Genomic DNA, 18,854 nt, shown 5'->3' on the forward strand with positions numbered 1-18,854 from the left:
GTGACATAGCTCTTCATTAGGCTGGTAATGCCTTTCAGGGAGGTTTTATGGATATGCTGGATATGTTCCTGGTTGTTTTAATTTTTGATAGGATTATAGATGGTATCCCTTAAAATTTTGTTTTTAAATATTTGATTTAGATGGACTTTTTTAATTGACTTTTTTAATACTGATACTGAATCAACAACCTTATAACTAAATTCTTACTAATTTATGGATTCCTTTTGATTTTGTATAGATTCAGTCATATCAGCTGCAAATAGTGCAAGTTTTGTCTTTCCTTTCAAATACTTAGCCTTCTAATCTTTTCTCTCACCTTACTGCCTTAGCCAGGACCTCAGTCCAGTGTTCAGAAGGAGTAGCGATAGCAGCATTGTTGACGGACTCCTGCTGGTTTCAGTGTGGGGCCCCCAGGTGGCTCAGTGGGTTAAGCATCTGCCTTTGACTCAGGTCATGATCCCGCATTAGGCTCCTTGCTCAGCGGGGAGCCGGCTTCTCCCACTGCCTGCTGCTCCCCCTGCTTGTGCTCACTTGCTCTCTCTCTCTCTGACAAATAAATAAAACCATATATATATATATATGTGTGTATGTTATATATATATGTAATATATATGTATGTATGTTATATATGTAATATATATATGTATGTATGTTATATATATGTAATATATATGTATATGTATATATATGTGTGGTTTCATTGCTATGTTCTTGAGTTTAGTGGGATTTTTTTACAGATACCATTTATAAGAATAAGGAAGTTTCCTTCTGTTCCTAATCAATGAAGAGTTTTATCACGAATGGATATTTAATTTTATCAAGTTTCTTTCTAGCATCTTTTGAGATAGTCATGTCATGTAAATCGGTCAGTATACGTTGATTTCTGCACTTGGACTATTCACTAGACTTCTATGTACAATTGTCTACTCACCTTCTCCTCTCAGGTGGCTAATACACCTTTCAGTCTCTGAGTGCCCCACCCTGAACGGCCGCCTTCCCTTCCACCCGTCGACAGCCGACAGCCGAGCTCCATCCAGTCTGCCCCTCGGCTGGTGGCTGTAATTCCGTGCATGCATTTATTTGTTCAGGCCAGACCTCTTGGAGCTGCCCTGTCCCGCCTCACGTCTAATCTTGGCTTCTAAATACTGCCCGTGCTTAACACAACGCCCCTGCTAACTGTTCCAAGCCACCGATGTCTTTTAGCTGGGTGACTGCATGGATTCCTGAATGCGGGCCCCCCCGCCCCATTCTCGAACTACAGCAGCCAGAGAGGTCCTGTTGAAATGGAACCAGATCATATTTTCTCTGCTTGGAGTCTTCTCCCGGCTCCTCATTTCACTCAGCCTCACAGCCTTGTAATGGTCTACAGACCCTCGGGTTCGGGCCTCCCCTCTGCTCTGACTTCGTCTCCCAACGTCGCCTCCTCTCACTCTGCTCTGGCCTCCCTGGCTTCCTTTTGCTGTTCATTCCTGTCAGGCGCGCTTCCTCCGCACAGCCCTGCCCTGGCAGTTCCCTCTGTGTGGATCGCCCTTCCCCAGGCCAGTGGTTTTAGTCCTTGGGAACCTGTTAGAAATGGACATTCTTGGGCCTCACTCACCCCAGATCTACTGAACCATCAACTCTGAGCATGGGGCAGGGTTCTGAGTTTTAACAGGCCCTCCAGGTGATACTTGCTCACGTTGGAGAACCACAGTCCTGGGTACCCACCTTGCTCATTCTCTCACCTCCTTCACGTCTGCTCAGAGCTGTTTCTCGATGAGGCTCACCCAGACTGTCTTTAAAAATGTCACTCCTACCACCCACACCATCTGGTGTTTCTTGTGTTTTTTTTTTTTTCCTGTCATTTTTCTAATAAATGCTCATATACTTCTAATATACTTATGTTCTAATATACTTTATAATTTACCAATTGTTCTCTTTATAATTTACTGTTTCTGTGCTTCTAACATGCTTCTAATATATCCTGTAACTCGTTACTTTATGGTTAGATTTTATTTTTTGGTTTACTCCCTCCACTCCCCAGTAGAAGACAAATTCTTGGTAAGCAGAAATACTTGGTTTTTCAGTTCATTGGAGTAACCCAAGCACCTAGAAGAATTTACGGTAGTCGACACTAAGTTGTCGCATAAAAGGTGAGCTGAGAGCCGAGTCATCGTCTCAGTGTTCAGTAATTCCCAGGCAAGAGAGAAAGCTGTGCTTCGGTGATACTCTTTAATCTTAGGTAGAGGCTGTCTGCTCCCAGCAGCTCATGGATTATCCTGGGGCAACAGATTTTGAACCTGTCCAAGAAGAAACAATACCTGTGTTCGAAGCCGGCACAGAAGTGTGGGTTCTGATTTAGAGCCCGGTTCGAACTGCTAGCCACTGACTGGGAGAGAACTGGGGGGAGCGGCCCAAGAGCCAGGTCTGGATTTATAGCCGCTGCCTTGGAGCTCAGTTCTTCCAGACCTTTTGCTGGGTGGTAATGAGAAGTCTTTAAACTATCACCATGGCAGAAAGGGACTGCTGCTCTTCGCCTCTGGTTGCATATCAAAACTGCACATAGCACATTTGAAAACACACACTTGGGGGGCACCAGGGTGACTCCTTGAAGCATCTTACTCTTGGTTTCGGCTCAGGTTTTGATCTCTTGGGTCACGGGATCTAGCCTCACGTCAGGCTCCGCTCAGTGGGGAGTCGGCTTGAAGATTCTATCCCTCTGCCCCTCCCCTCACTTGCACACACTCTCTCTTTTCAAATAAACAGATCTTTAAAAAAACAAAAAACCCACACATACTTGGACTCTGCATAGCAAGAAGCTGATCCCCGCGGGTGTGATGCGATGCTGACGCACAGTGAAGAGGGAGGCCGGCTGGGGTAGATGGGCTGGAACTTGACCCACGGGGAGGGGACCCCAGAGACCACAACAGCTGTGATGGTTAGTGTCGGAACTTCCCAAACCTCCTACTCTGAGTTCTTACAGACCTGAGTTTTTGTTTAGCTTATCTGGGTAGGGATGAGTTTTATGGTATGTAAGTTGTACTTCAGTAAGGGTCTTAATGTTAAAAAAAATACATATACATTTTCAGGATTAAGTTACTAAAAGTGAAGGTCTCTATATAATAAATAGCTTTGAGATATGAACCTCAGAGGCTGAAGGAGGACAACAGGCTGCATTAGCCAAAATGGGGGAGTGTTAATGTCCATCTCCTTGACCTTGCAGAGCCAAGAAGACTTCATGAACATCTGCATTGAGCCCGACACGGTCAGCAAAGGAGACTTCATAACCATAGGGTAAGTGGGCTGTGGTTTGTAGGAAACGTGCGCTGAGTAGTTCATATTCTGGCACCTACTATGCAGATCCCCATGAAGTTGCAGACCCAGCGGAGGACTTGTGTGGGTTGGGGACTGTGTAGCCTCTTTCCTTCAAGTGTTTGGGTTGACATGTAGGACGTACCTCTCCTACTTCAGCCTTCCCTGTTTTGGGAAAATCAGAGTGTAGGGGCAGGCTGCCTTTCCAGGGAGATGAAGGATTCCCGGGAGCACGGCCCAGTGTCCAAAACCTTGGCTCAGGGTCAGAGTTGCTGGCTACAAATCTCGATCCTGCCACATCCTGGCCTCACGACTGGGACAGGTCGGTAAATTCTCTGGCTCCTTTCCTCTGTGGAACAGAATACCGTGATCACCTCTAACTACCTCAGGCTTGTTTTGGAGTCTCAAATGAGAGGACATGTGGGAAAGTCTTTCTCCCAGGGAAGCACCTCACCTAACCTTGTTTCCTTCCAGGGCAGTAATGGAAAACCCGCAGAGGTATGGAGCACTTTGCACAATCTCCCAGCTTTTCCCCTTTTCCACTAAAAAATATCCCCCAGTCCTGTCTGATTTGTGAAGCCCGACCTCTGCCGGAGGTTTATTGGTTAAGAATAGTCTAACCCCCTCCCGGCTACTTCAGCACAGCCTCTGAGCCCACAGGTTGCCATGGCACCTTGGGAATCTGCTCAGCGATGGCGGCGTCCTGCTTTGTCTCCGAGCTCCCTCTTGTGCCCACGGAAGGAGCAGACATCGCTGCCGCCCTAGCCCGGTTTCCACGGCTACTCCATTGTCCGCACCCGCGGCAGAATGTCTTTGTCGTGTTCTTGCCTTTGGTACAAATTCTTCAGATGCTGAAGAGCTGATTCTGTAGCCTTTGATTTCCTCGCTGTATCTGTAGTAGAAGGAAGAAAGGGAAACCTTTCCCTTCTCCTAGAGAGTGTCTAGAAGCCACACACTGACTTAATTGAGAGTCTGGCCCACAGGGCCTGCTGTACTCAAATCTCCTCCATAAAACTGACACCCCAAAATAGAAAACCGATTCTATTGCTCAATGCAGGTGAAGTCAGATGTTCTGCACCACTGCTGTCCTCGTCTTCGGCAGCAGGAACACGGCTTCCTTTGGTCTCTACAGGAAGTGGGATTGAGTACTGTTTCCTCTGGGTATGGGACTAGAACATTGTGAGATTACTCTAGAAAACTCTGAAGCTTTGTATGCTAAATAATTAATGTTATCATTTAATGATAAAGAATGGACTGATTTACTTGGATTAGCTTTTCCTCTTCCCGTTGACCACGACTGGCTCCCAAGGATATGTGTGCATGAGGAGAGAGAGAGAGGGTGTGTGTGTGTGTGTGTGTGTGTGTGTGTGTGTGTGTGTGTAGTCTGATAGGTTTCCTATAAGGCAGAGATAGTAGTATGCTAAGCAGACTGTTAATATGACTATAGAGAATCATATATATGAAATGTCTACTTTAAAAAATGTTTCCTCCTTCAAGTAATGATAGACTCACAAGTACCAGCTAAGACAAGTTTAGTACTTTACCTAAAAAAAATTTCAGTCTAATTTCTAAATTCAGGATTTTTAATGACCCAAGAATTAGGTACAGAATCACTCAGTCTTAACTTCACAGGCATTCTCTACAGCAGGTTAAGCTCTTTACTCGGGAATACCTATCCTAAGCTAAGAATCATCGTGGGAAAGTTATTCACAAAATCCCATGGTTCAGCATAGCATGAGTCCGTCCGTTTAAGCTCAACAAAGGAGCTCGCTACGCTCTTGGGGTCGCGTGCAGTCGCCAGCCTGGTGTCTGAACATGCTTTCTCCTGTATCGACAGAAGTAGAAAGGTGCGGGACCCCGGGCTGCGTGCGGCCGGCACCGAGTGTCTCCAGGCCAGCCAGTGCACTCTGCTGCTTCCCGAGGTGAGCGGGGCCACCCGTCTTCCTTTCTAGAAACAGACCCTCATGTCTGGTTGCTTAGTATGGGCTGAGCACTTGGCCAGGCTCTGGGTGACGTTAGGGGATACTTGAGAGGACGCCCTTTGGAGTCCAGGGCTGAACTGGGAACTCCTGAAGACTTCCCGCATGGGTCAGCACAGTTCTGTAAGGTGATCTTTACACCCCATGGCCTTTATTTTCCTGCATGTCCATTATGCAGGAGTTACTGTGCTTTAAGACACACAGAATTCTCTAGTTGGCAGATACTCATAGCAGAGCCTACCTTCACTTTTCTTTTTTTTTAAATAAAGGACCTGGAAACAGTTTTTAGGATGGCACTGAGGTCTCCTGTATTAGAAAATGCCGAGCTTGGAATACCTTATATAAGTGAGGAAAATGTTAGGAATGTAGTCTAAATTGTGTAGTCATCCTAGAAGTCCTAGCTCAGGAGGAAGTTCCTGCAGATGGCATCTGCACACTCGGGGCCCGTCATCCCACGGTATTCAGAAAGGATTGTAGGTAAAACAGACGCTGTTCCCCACAGTGGGTGGTACTGTCGTTTCAACATAGCCACTGTTGAACTAAATGCATGAATTAGGGAAGGTTTTACAGAATCTGTAACATTAATGTTGCTGTACTTGAGGGATAAAGCCTAGTAAGTCCTAAAGAACCACCATGAAAATAACAAGCGGACATCACGGCGTTCCTAAGCTGAGGGCTGAGAAGGTCCTAGAACATTGTATTTTAGGAATTCCTGGAAGGTGCGGCAGGACCCCTGTATTTTAGTAAATATTTTTAACTCATGGCCTTCTCAAGTCCCCAAATACTCTGGGAGGCGATAGAAGCCGACCCCTGTCTCCTCCTCTCCACAGGGAACGGGGGGCTCTTTCAGCATCGACAGCGAGGAGTATGAGGCGATGCCTGTGGAGGTGAAGCTGCTCCCCAGGAAGCTGCGGTTCTTCTGCGATCCCAGGAAGCGGGAACAGATGCTGCCCAGCGCAGCCCTGTGAGCCACCAAGGTGGGGAGCCGGCCACCCCCACGCTGCACTTTAGGCCTCCGATGGGACCAGAAGCCTCCCCTGTCCCCGCAGTGTTATCCCAGGATCCCAGGGCACCTCCATGGCAAGTACCCTGCCCTCGCAGCGCTTCCCCTACTCCGAGCTTCCCCTACTCCGAGCTTCCCGCTAGCGCATGCTCAGCCTTCGCTGCGCCCCTGCTCCCTCCTCCTGTGGTTTGGCCCAGGGGGTCCGGAGAGGCCCACCTGCGCAGGCTGGGACAGGGCTAGACCTCCTTGGGCCCCATGCGTGCAGCCACAGTCCAGGCCTCCCTGGTCTTGCTCCCGGGACTTGAGGGGTGCGGGTGCCTGCCCTCTCCACTGCCGTCCTTTTTCTAGGCTTCTCCACGGGTGCTGCTACTTCCTGAGCTCAGATTCGAATTAAGCTTGTTTCAGGTCTACACTCAACCCAGCGGCCTGGGAGGGGTTTTGTCTTCAGCCTTCACTAAGAAACTGTAAAAGGCCAGTTTGTATTATTTTTTAAAGTAGTGCTTAACTATGGGTTTGCATGAGAACCACCTGGGATGCATGTTAAAAACGGACAGGCTTGGGGCTCACCCCAAACCTGGTCACTCAGTCTGGGAGTGGAGCCCAGGAATCTGCATTTGTAAAAAGCAGGCACCCTCCCCCAGGTGATTCTACTCCAAGAGGTCCCCCAACCTCACCTGTTCACTGTTGTAAAGCATAACCCCCCACTATTATGCTTACGCACCCCCAAGAGCATTTTGAAAGATCATGTACCCCCTTCTAGATATCAACTTAAGAGTTGGCAAAGTTTGTGTTTCCTGCTGTCATGTAAATATTATTTTAAAATAAAACTCATATCACTCTTTTAAACATATTTGGTGCAATTCAAATGTAGAGCAATTTGATACTTACTCTCCATTAACAAAAATAAACCAATAGGCTCTTTGGTGTTTCCATTCTGTGTTCAGCAAAGAATGCTATCATAATGTAATCTATTTTCAGGCCTGAAATTTTATCACTTATCCTATTTTCTTGCCAACAAAAATATAAGTGGAAATAATTGTTTAGCATTAACTTGGTACAGGATTAACTGTACTGATGAAAACAATACTGCAAATTTTTGATAATTAAAAACTAACACTTTTAGAATGCTCTTTACCTTAATGAGTCCAAGAACATTATTTATAGCTAAGATTAAAACAGGACTCAACATCATTTATATTCCTTGTTTCATTTTTTATAGATCAAAGCACCTAAGTTAGACGAGAGAAAGAATTCTCATGTCATATAGCCCTTTTAACTTAATAGCTTGATTAGATCTTCCTTTTGTTTGTTGAACAAGAACTAGAAAGTACCTGATTTGCTAAGGATTTGTGAGTCCCTTTATCATTCATTTTTAATACCACCATCAGGAATTTTCCTGTGTTTGGTTGCCCCTGAGGTTTCCATACTCCAGAGGGCAGTGCCCGGAATGAATGAGCTGTGAGCCTTTCTTTTTCTAAAGAGGGAGCATGGAGTGAAGGGGGGAAAGGGGAAGCAGAACTCACAGGCCTTGGCCACAAGCTCATTCCCCAGACAGATCAGCTTTCGGACCATATGAACCCCCTGGAGAATGAAGACCAATGCTTAAAAGGATTATAAAGTAGCTACAAAGAGTATATGAAGAAAGATCACTAAAAACAAGGCTCACCTGTTCAGCTCTGTTCTTCAGAGGTGTTAAAAGCTGTGCTTTGCTGCCCAAAAACAGGTGGGTCCCAACCTGCAAAAGGAGCCCCCACTCCCTGGTGCCCACAGAGGGTTGCGGGGACGGTTTCTCCGGGAGCCAGGCGAGTCCCGAACCATCTCGGTTTCCTGACAGATCGTAAAGGACCGGCGCCCAAGCTGGCTGGCTTCTTCCTTGATCAGCGGGCGGCCAGCACGTGTGTGTACTTCATGGTTCTGATCCGTCCAGTGAAACCGCGGGACATAAGAGATTAATATTCTTATTCCTTTTGAAATCCGGGATCCCTGGTGGGAATTTTGCTGTCTTGCTTCAGGCTATTTCCTGTGAGAACATTCTTCCTTCTCGTTTACGGCCTTGTTCTTGCCCTGGTCGTGGCGCACGGCGTCCATGGGAAGGACACGCGCAGTACAGCTCAGAGAGAGCCTTGGCAGCCCGGCCCTGAAGGCAGGCGTGGAGGAGAGCCCTGACCGCCTCCTGTATGCAGAAACCATTGGCTAAGGCTTTACTCAGAAGCTAGGATGATTTCCACTAAAACCCCAGCAGATGTCTTCCAGGACACAAGCCGCTGGCTGAGCCCCATGGCTGGTCCGCACACACAGCCATAGTGACAACGTGCCGGTGCCTTCTTTACACACGCAAGGACTTCCCTCAGTTCTCACCCCAGCCCTAGCAAGTAGGGGACGTCAGATGGGGGATCACAGACCTTGGAAAGGAGGAACCTGGCTTTGAACACAAGTGCCAATGACATTAGGAATCCACCCTGTATTGCCTTAAAAGAACCCCAAAAGGTTAAAAATGAAATAAGCCTTGAGTGTGTGGCTGTGTGTGTGCAGGGCTCCCTCCTGTATGGTGCGGTCAGGCCCAGCTCTGGTTCCCATTACCTGGAGGTGGTTTACGCGGACCGTGGCCTCTCGGACAAAGGGCCCCAGACTCGCCAGCGGGCCACCCCTCCTGCCTACCACAAACCCCTCTCTCAGGCCGGAGAAGGACTGCAGCAGACACGTTCATGTTAAAATCTGAATTTTAATTGTAAAAACTGTATTCTGTAAATATAGTTCTATCAGCCTCTCTGCACGCAGCCTGGTTCAGATATCTACAGATAGGGTACACGCAGATGTCACTGGTACCACAGAACAAAATCAGTTAAACATTTACTCCTAGCTTCAGGCCCTTAAAATTCTTACCATTCGAAACAGAACAACATACTTCTATGCACTAGTATTCAGGGTAAAATGATCAACTGTCTTACTAATTTCATACTATGAGGTAAAGAATTTAAACAAAAATAGATTCAGTGTCTCCTATTGCTCTAAGTCTTACGCTGGGGTATTAATCCAAGTAGGGGTTTGACACTTAAGGCGACAGGGAGGCTGATCCTAACTGGGAAGAAAGAGGAAAACCATTTTTCCAAGGCTACAAGTATTCCTTTTTCAGAAAAGGTTTATATCCCAGACCTACAACAAATAAAAAATTTTAGCCAATAAGCTCGGGTAGATAGGCGGTTAATTTTGCTTTCCTCTACTCTATACCTCTAAAGTCTCCTGCCCAGTCTGTTCGAAAGCACAGACTCTATACTCTTCCTAATGATGGTCTTTGCGGGCATCCTCTACAAACTCTTCCTGATGCCACCTTCAGAATTTTTGTCTACTTTTATCTTCGCTCAATTTGGCCTAAGGAAGTTTTCACTCCAACAGCAACGAAGTATATTTGCAACCAGCTAACTCAGTGACCACTGTGTGGATTTTTCATTTTGTGGATAATCCCTGGCTAATTTCTAAGGCCCTAACCTACCCCTGTGTTCTCTACCTGTCCTCAAAAAAGCAGAGTAAATGTATTGTTAGTCTAAACCTGCATTCTAAAACCAACGTAAGTAATTCACACCTATCCTTCTCCCATGGTAAGTAAATAAATTTTCTGAACTGAGGTGATGTTACCGCTAAAAGCCCATGTTTTGCTGGGCTTCTAGAATAACTCTAAAGGGCTTTATTTCCCCATCTTCATTTATAAGCACTAGGAAATTTTCACTTCCTTTCTAAATGTGCAGTTTCATCCAACTGCCCCTGTATTCCGGCTCCAGAAAAGAATTAAAGTGCCAGGTTATAAAACACCACCACTCTAGTTAGAGGCTCCCTAATCAGCATTATCATGTTTACACACTGTACAAGAATTTTCCCTAAGGTCGGGGACCGTGTCATGCTCCCCCAGACCATCACATTCATCTCCTAGAGAGTACGGTTCAGATTTCACAGTACCATCTCCTTACTCACTCTCGAAAACAAATACTAAAATGTTTATGGGGTCTCAGTTGCTTCCAAATTACAAAACTTCGCATTTTTTCAAGGCTTATAGTTTGGAAATCTCCTTCCACTTCAACATCTGCACGCTCCATTCATCACATAGTAATATCGATAGAAAAATAAACTCCCATTTCTTATAAGAAAAACATGAACTTAATTCACAGTTAGCCTTTCTCCCAACAGTCGGTGCCCTAGCAGCTCCTGGGAACAGAGAGGTATATGAGTCTTACAATGGAATCCCAAAAATCCACGACTCAGGAATAAGGAGCCCTTGACTCCTCCTCTTCCCCTACCTGAATCAGAAAACGGTTTTCCTGAAATGAGAAGGGACAGGTCAGGGAGCCTTGCTGCAGGGCAGGAAGTAGGACCAAGAGGTGCGGCACGAAGATCCTTGGGCTGGCCCTCACGGATTCCGAGCCTGCTAGCAAGGAACTGGACAAGGCAGTGAAAGCCCCCGCGTGATACGTTGGTCCCCATGTTCACTTTCTTGCCTCTTTCAGAATGGATATCCTAACGGAGCCAAGTTCACAGTCTGGCTGACCACTGCCTTGTCATTTATTCAGCACCTTACTGCGTGCGCCCTTACTTCTACAAGTCTGATCTGTCCAGGGACTTGGAGAAAGTATCTTAATCCATTGCTTGGGCTATACAGTTTTAGTAAAAAAGAAAAAGAAAAAAAAAAAGGTCCCTGAGGTCCCTGCCTCTTCCCAGAGGGCTGCTGTCCTACCATTAAGAATTTAATTCATGACTGCCCTTTACAAAAGGTTCCCTAAGGGCCCTGAATAATGTCATCTTTTTATTGTATCGGAAGGGCTTTCAGTGTATCAAGACAAATAGCAAGTTCATCCTCCTAGCCACCAGAATGAAAAACAACCCAGCTATGACTTATCTTTATCTTCTCACTAAAATACCAGGTAGTTACACTGACAAATGAGTCTGCACAGGTCTGTGCTCTGTGCTACTCTGAAAATTCCCATCTTGATGTTCATGGGGAACAAAACAAGGTAAGTTTGAGATGCAGATTCTGGGCTCAATGATTTCGATCACCATCCATGAATTCAGCACCAGGAGCCAAATGGAAGAACTGCCATGCTGGGTGGCAGCTGTGGGGGGCAGGTGCCTTCTAGTTCATGGCTGTCCTGACGGAGGACTGGACGAGGCCCCAGGTGGCGCCCTGGACAGATCCACACCAGGCCCAAGCAGTGCTTCCCGCCAATTAAAGCCATCACTGATGCTAAACTAATTGGCACACACTTTAGTTTCTCGTAAGAGAGAAATCCTACCGTTTCTGAACTCCTGAGGAGACTCCTAAGCCAGAGTACAACTGGACATGTTCTCCAAGGCTGAATATTACCATCTGCCAAGCCTGCAGAATTGGGAAAAAACCCACTTTAAGAGGCCTCTGTCACATTTTGCTAGACATCAGTAAACCCTAAGCCCAGATTCCTGGCCCCATAAGGCATCTTGCCACCCGGCTTTTGTCGGACTCGACTCAGGAATGACAGACAGCAGCCCAGATGTCTCAGGTCAGCCGTGTTTCCAGGTGAGCACATGGCTCACAGCACGGCATCGGATCAGGTTTCAAGGTCTCGGAAGGACCAAGCCCGGGGGGCGGGGGGGGGGGGGGGGGGGGGGGCTGGGGTTCAACAGTTGACAGAGTAGAAGGCGATCATGAGTCAAGCTCCTCCTCCCTAGGCTTCCAGCCCTGTTTCAGGAATCCCTGCCCCTCCAGAGTTTACGGACCTACGAGGCAGGAAAGAAGACTGCTGACCATGTCTTTCGAACAAAAGCAGAAGGGTTTTAAGGAAACTGTTCAGCAACGGCAGAAAAGCAGGTCCGTGTGGCTTCTAGCTCCTGCTTTCACCACGGGGAGTCCCGCCAGGCACCTCACCCCCCAGCTCCCCTCTTAGCAGAGCGGCGGGCGGCAAAGGACGCTGGGTGGGGCTGCTAACCGCACAAGTGGGGAGAAGGCGGGGGTAAGGGAGCAGAGTCAGGAACAATGCCAAAAGGTGACCTCAGAAACAAGAGGCTGCTATCACAGTCCAGGCAGGAGACACTCGGGGGATGGGAACAGTGACCACCAGGGGTGCTGCTCGGCCAGCCAGCCGGGGTGTGCGCCGGACTTCCGGCCCGGAGCAGGCTGCAAGGGAAGGGCGGAGTCCTTGCGTTCCCTCTCAGAAGGGATACAGGGTGGGTGGGGAGTTGTTTCGGGGTCAGCGGGGCCCAGGCTTGCTTGTGCACTCCCCTCGGCGCCCATCCTGCCCCCTGTAGGAGTGTGAGGGGACCGCACAGAGAGGCCCCACTGGCCACCTGGAAGGGTGTGGAGCTGCCAGGAGCCCAGAGCCCCACCCAGCATTCAAAGGAAAATACCAGAACCTCATTTTCACCTTATGACCTTTACATGAACACCGGTGAGCATCAAGTCACAAAGCCACAGAAACACAGGTGTCTGCCTGCAGGAGGGCATGGGCGCCGACATGCTCAAAGACGGCTTCCAACAAAGCCCTCAGGTCCCTAGAAAGAGGGCCCACGTCCACTGAGAGAACCCGACCTTTCCTGTCACCCCTAGCCTGGCTTCTGACACACCACCCCTAACTTTGAAAACCTTGAGCATTCAGACACCACGAAAAGTAACCGTTACTCAACGCAGGTCAGAAAGTCCGCTGCTTCCCAGAGACAAGAGAAGGCTGCTCTTGAAGGAGAGAGGGGGCAAAGCTGCTTTTGTAAACATGTACGTTACTGAAATGATGGCTAAACCCACACTGCAGAGGAGAGAAGAGTGTTAGCTGCACAGTTCACACTTCAACGCCCAAACTTATTGATATATTTACATAAAAGATGCTACTTTGATTAACCAGTACATATTTGCATTTGTACATGTGAATTTCTTTAGTCTTGAGTCCCGTATCAAGGAGCTACAGTGAAAATGTCTCTGAATAAAGCAATGAGCCCTAAAAAGCTAGTCTTGAGATGAGACGTGTGATCCATCCATTCGAAAGTTCTTTCTCTGCTGTGTGTATTAGCCTGGCTGGAACCCGGTCACAGACGTGGACACGTGGATGGCTAGGCTGACGACACAGCCAGACAAGAAGGGCGAAAGGGAAGAAACTGTCACCAACAACCCAGAAGCCCAAGTCAAAATCCTATGGCCAAAAAGACCTAAACTCTACCCATGAGAGCTGGCTTCAAACAACCACTGTCTCCTCGAAGCTGGCATCCCTGGGAAGAGAAGAGGCAGGGACTGACGGGAGTCACTTCAGACCAAAACACGTCAGGGGAATGCAGGTGAACTCATCACGGACACTCAGGGGTTCCAACCACTTCCCCAGGTGAAGGCACTGTCAAATTCACTCTTGACACATGTGTAGTCTCTGGCCCCAAATACTTAGCTCAAGGAATGTCATCTCCACGGAAGAGAAATTTGTGAGGGGCTCCAAACTGGTACAAAGTCTTGCTCCAAAGTCTTGGAGTGACCAGCTCAGATCCTTGTTTGATTACAGAATCCAGTCAATCTCTGTTTTGATCTAGAGGCTCTGCTATGATGTGTCCAGAGAACTCTCAGATGGAGAAACGTCTTCTCTATCCTGTTTGAACCCCAACTGCTCTGCCTTTCCTGGCAACAAACAGTACCCTTGAAAAATACCTAAATTACCCCAAAAGGATAGTTAGCCCTTCAGAGAAACTACATTGTATAATGAATTTGCTTGCAAGCTCCAGGGCCATCGCTAGAGTGGAGTCTAGGGATGTCCCTAGAGGGGGACTCGGGGAAAGGAGGAGTACCGCATGGAGTGGCCACCACCAATTTACTCTGCGGAAAGCTTCAGGCTTCATTCTACAACTTTACTTTTCCAGCTGGCTGGTAGAAAACCTCTTCCTGTCATTCTGTCCTTAGAGAAGCTCCTCCTTAATGACAGAAACATCCTTTTGTTCCTCTTTGAGATCTCTACTCACATGAACAGACAAGACTCAGATTTGCCCCAGTGAACAGGGAAAGGGATTTGATCCTAACACTGGGCTCCCGGAATGGAGAAAAATTGTGAAGGGTCATGAGGTCTAGCTTCCACCTCCAGGAGATGCACGTCCACAGCTGTCCGGGGACAGCGCTCTCATTCTCCAGTACCTCAAGGGATGAAAACCACAGAGACTTTCTGAATAGTCCTCCCCAGTGTTTCCAGAGCTCGGCCCGCTCCTGGTGACAGATGGCCTTCACCACATCCCCTCAAAGTCACTCAACAAGGAGATGAGAGACTCTGCTCTGGGAGAAAGTGGTGGATCCCGGCATCTTACCAAAGCAGGACATAAAACCAAGATGGTCTCGTCTTACCACTAGGGAGGAAGCGAAGAAAGGAGACTGCAAAATTCACATTTGTTGGAAAGTAGAAACCACAATCCTTTGTGTCAACTTAATAAAAAATGAGGTCTTCTGGGGCCCGTTGTGAAATCCCCACGTGAGGGAGGCTCACCAGCCTTGGCTCACTCTTCCTATGGGCAACAGGGGTTGTCGATGACCAACATGACGTCGATGCCGTAGGCCTCCAGCAGGTCCATCAGAAAGCTCCGGTCTCCCTGGGGGTCTAGACCCATGCCGCGGGCATGCTCAGCGGTCAGAGTTTTATCTTGACTGGCGGACACCTCCAGCAAAGTCTGAAATATCCGGTTGTTTTGCTCTAAGAAAAATCTGCATTCGCCAGAGAAGACACAGGGAAGGGAGGGCAGAAAAGCCAAAACAAAACAAGTCACCCAATAATCCCCACATGAGGAACTGGGACTACATGGCTTTAAGATCCTTTTAAATGGTTTCAAACTCAGAAATAGTCCTGAAAATAAGGAAATAGGATCAAAGTTCCAGGGTTGACACAAGGTTTAGCAAAGAAACCATGGACACTAACCACAGTATGATTGGCAAAGTCTTTGAACCAGTGATGGCCCGACTGCCAAAACCCAACTTTCCTGTGGAAGGTTCCTACAGATGCTGTATTGCGTTCCCGTACTCTGTGTTCCTTTGCCTCCTAGTCATAAGGGGAGGAGAAAGAGAAAACAAAATCCCAAACCCACTGATGATGCAGCTCTGAGGTCTAGACAGAACGTGAGAAACTAAAATTCATCTTCAAAGCCTCGGGGACAGGCCACTGGAGCCAGCAGCAGGGGTGAGCCGCGGTGCTAACAGAGCAGGGCCCCGAACCGGTCTAGCCCCCAGCCTGAGCCACTGGGGGCCTGAGACCCCACAGAGCATGCCGGGCAGAGCTAGGGCTCAGGAGCCGGGGCAGGCCCAGGGAGGTCTCACAGCCAGCAAAGCTGGGAGACAGGGGTGACAGGGACATAGAAGGCACCAGGGACATTGATGGGGACATTGATAGGCACCAATACCACCATGGCTCCCTGTATTTGTTTTCGTTTGATTCTTTTTTTTTTTTTTTTTTTTTTTCCTGCTGCTGCTGGTGGTGGTGGGATTATACACAGAACACGATTTGAATGTCATGGGTTTGTGGTACTACATAAATATACAAGTCATATGCAGAAAAGGCATTCACTGTCCTGACTTTTTAGCTGTGTTCCACAGGGGTCTCAGGCTCGGCAAAGGCTCCTCAGGCCCAAAGCGACTCTCAACTCTCAGGAATTTCAGATGTAGCAGAACGTGTCACACCTTGACAACACTGTGGGCTCTTTGCTCAATTCCATACACTGTTACATGTCAACATCATGGGAGGATTGGGAAGTACACTTTATCAGAATTTTTCAAGCCATGGGGCTCCTGGGTGGCTCAGTCAGTTGAATGTCTGCCTTCGGCTCAGATCATGATCTCAGGGTCCTGGGATCGAGCCCCACAATAGGCTCCCTGCTCGGTGGGCAGCCTGCTTCTCCCTCTGCCTGCTGCTCCCCATGCTTGTGCACTCTCTCACTCTCTTTCTCTCAAATAAATAAATAAAATTAAAAGAAAAAAAAGGTCTCCAAGCCAGGCACCGTTCTAGCTGCAAGGGCCCCTTCTTGCCCCCACCCCAGCACACAGGGAAGGAAGACCAACAGGGACCAGGGAGAATGGCTTCTGTTGCAAGCGCTGTTCTGTCCTCCTCCCTGATCCCTGCTTCTCACAGCTGCTCAGACAGGAGACAAATGCCATGAGGTGTACGGACCATGGGTCCTGCCCCAACCACCATCACATACAGGGGAAAGAGCTTTCATTGGGTTCAAAAGTCACAATTTCTGATTCTCCCATAATACTGAATGTGAGGAATGGCTTTATACAAACAAGTGATGGAGGAGAAGCCCTGAGTCCTGAAGGACAGATGCGTCTATGCAGTGGACATCCGGAGGGAATGCTCACAGGAAAGACACACTGGGACTCCCATTTTCTCTGAACTTCCCTGCTTCTCTCCTTAACTTCTCTGGGGGGTCCCCCCGATGGCATCTCAGGGCTTGCGGCAGACTCCATACGGAGCCCAGCTCCCAGCGCACCTGGCAGCAACAAAGGCCGTGCCTGGGCTGCGCAGGGTGACAGGGGAAGGGTTGAGGCCTAAAGCGGTGGGTGCTGCGGAATCCTCAGGAAAACCCCACACGCGCCGGGCTGACTTACAGCACAAAGAGGTCCTCCTCACAAGGGTTATAGTCTTCCTCCACCTCCTGGGAGTACAGCAGCATCTGCCTGTGGGGAGGGAGGGAGGCCACCATCACACTCCGATGCTGTTGCAGGACCCACGACATCAAGCAGGTCCTCGGTCAGGCCCCTGAATGGGCCCCCCCCCGCCCCCCCAGGAAGGGCAGCCCCAGCCCCGGGCCCCAAAGCTGTGGAAGACGGACAGGAAAGGAATCAACGGGGCTTGGAGTCCAACCCCTGGGGTGCGGGGCCAGTTGCGGCCCCATGTGATCTCAGGCAAGCGACCATGTTTCTTAAACGCCCCCCGAACAGGGATGATGGGGACGATATTACAGATCTCGCCACTGACACCGCATGAGGCCACTCACGGCACAGAACCAAAGTCTGAGAATTAGGCGAGAGGACGCATAAGCACGTTGGCAACACCGGGCTCCCTGGGTGCTCATTCCAGGCTGGTGCTGTCCCTGGGGTCCCCCGGGGTCCGAGGCCCACCGGAAAGAAGTCACCCCACGGGTACATGCCACCCCGACGCAGCACGGGGGACCCGCGGGCAGCACGGGCCTCACAGACATACCCCGGGGCCCCCTCTGGCAGGACGTGGGCCGACCCCCCCCGCCCCCCATCCCCCCTCCGCCCCCCGTCCCCCCCCCGCCCCCTCACCTCTGCTCGTTGAGCCGCCGGTACTTCTCGCGGTCGGCGCTGTTGATCTTCAGCAAGGGCTGCAGGTGGTCGTGGTGCGTCTTCACGTTCTGGTTGTCCACGTAGACGTCGTACAGCTCCCGCTTCTCCTCGAAAATCTTCTCCGTGGTGCCTGCGACATCCGAGTTCGGGGTCTGGGAACCTGGAGACTGTCCCCGAAACGCACCCGCCCGGCCCCACTGAGGAAAGGAGGGGTCCGGGAGCCCCGCGTCTGCAGGAGGAGGCCCCCCCCCGGGGAGCCCGAGGGCCGAAGCCCGGCTTCCAGCGGGGCTGCCGGAGGGATTCGGGCGGAGGACGTGTGGGCAGGACGCGGGGAGGGCCCCGTACTCACAGGCCACATAGGACACCTCTACCTCCAGGCTCTCGATGTCAGCCACGTTCACATAGAAGAAAGGCTTGGACTCGGGAATGGTGCCCCCGATGCCAGGCAGGGAGACATTGGCCAGACAGCAGCAGCAGTACACTGAGGGACGGGGAGGGGAGAGAGGAAGAGTGTGTCCCTCCTCCCTCGCAGCCCGCTGGCCGCCCCCTCCGAGCAGTCAGCCTGTCCTAGAACTGGAGTCACCATGGAGCTCTGGCATTCTGAGGGGTTTGGGCGGGGGACGCCAGCCTTTCCGGTCCCACAGCGGAACTCGATCTCAAGGGACACCAAGGAGGCCTCACACAGCCAACAGATGGTTTCCAGTCTTCCATCACGAGGTCTTGCTTACGGTCTGGTGCCGTTGACCCTCCCCTTCCTTGTAACTCCTGGCTGTGGTAACCCCATCTCCTGTTCCCTCCCTGACTGAGCCCCAGCTCAGTCACCTTTGTCGTCCCCATGTGTTGCTTCACCTCCTGTGCCTACATCACCTCCCCTCATCTGGCTCTCCCCGAGGGACACCATCCATCCTGTGGTCACCGGCACTGTGTGCCACTGTCAAATCTCTTTCTCCAGCCTGACTTTCCCCCGAGGTCCTGACCCGACCGCACCGGTGCCTGGTGTCCTCCTCGGGTACAAGGCCAAGGCTACCACCCCACCCCCCTCCTCCTCCTGGGCCCCCATCTGGTGGCCCCACCATCCTTGTCATCCTGGACCCTTCCTCCATTACCTCACACACACATCAGAACCGTACGATCCACATCACACACCAACGTCTGCCAGGTTTACCTCCTCAAAGTATCAGAGTCCACCTTCTCTCACATCCATTCTCTCCCACCGGACTACGGATGCATCGCCCAACCCAACTTCTGCTCTGCCACCAGAGCCCATTCTAGAACACAAGGCCAACCCTGATATTCCCATGCTGGAAAACTG

The 18,854-nt window shown here is 49.8% G+C and overlaps 2 protein-coding genes across 8 annotated transcripts in view; one reads left to right on the plus strand and one right to left on the minus strand.

Moving 5' to 3' along the window:
* The window catches only part of AGK (acylglycerol kinase), a 72,350-nt gene extending 65,231 nt beyond the window's left edge, over positions 1-7,119 (plus strand). For all 3 annotated transcript variants that reach the window (XM_047696095.1, XM_047696096.1, XM_047696097.1), the window contains exons 14-16: positions 3,203-3,273; positions 5,129-5,213; positions 6,101-7,119. In XM_047696095.1, coding sequence (XP_047552051.1) covers positions 3,203-3,273; positions 5,129-5,213; positions 6,101-6,238 — 294 coding nt within the window. In that variant the 3' untranslated portion in view covers positions 6,239-7,119. The remainder of the gene's footprint in view (positions 1-3,202; positions 3,274-5,128; positions 5,214-6,100) is intronic.
* DENND11 (DENN domain containing 11) overlaps positions 666-18,854 on the minus strand; it is a 52,182-nt gene continuing 33,993 nt past the window's right edge. Inside the window, exons 6-10 of one of the 5 annotated variants that reach the window (XM_047696091.1) lie at positions 17,892-18,023; positions 17,522-17,672; positions 16,841-16,909; positions 14,733-14,947; positions 666-2,279 (exon numbers count right to left, since the gene is read on the minus strand). In XM_047696091.1, the coding sequence (XP_047552047.1) occupies positions 14,752-14,947; positions 16,841-16,909; positions 17,522-17,672; positions 17,892-18,023 (548 nt within the window). In that variant the 3' untranslated portion in view covers positions 666-2,279; positions 14,733-14,751. Of the gene's footprint in view, positions 2,280-8,975; positions 14,948-16,121; positions 16,723-16,840; positions 16,910-17,521; positions 17,673-17,891; positions 18,024-18,854 lie in introns of those variants that run through there. The other 4 variants (XM_047696092.1, XM_047696094.1, XM_047696090.1 and 1 more) reach the window with 4 other exon arrangements.

This window comes from Lutra lutra, chromosome 11, assembly GCF_902655055.1.
Source record: "Lutra lutra chromosome 11, mLutLut1.2, whole genome shotgun sequence".
In the NCBI taxonomy this organism is placed as follows: domain Eukaryota; kingdom Metazoa; phylum Chordata; class Mammalia; order Carnivora; family Mustelidae; genus Lutra; species Lutra lutra.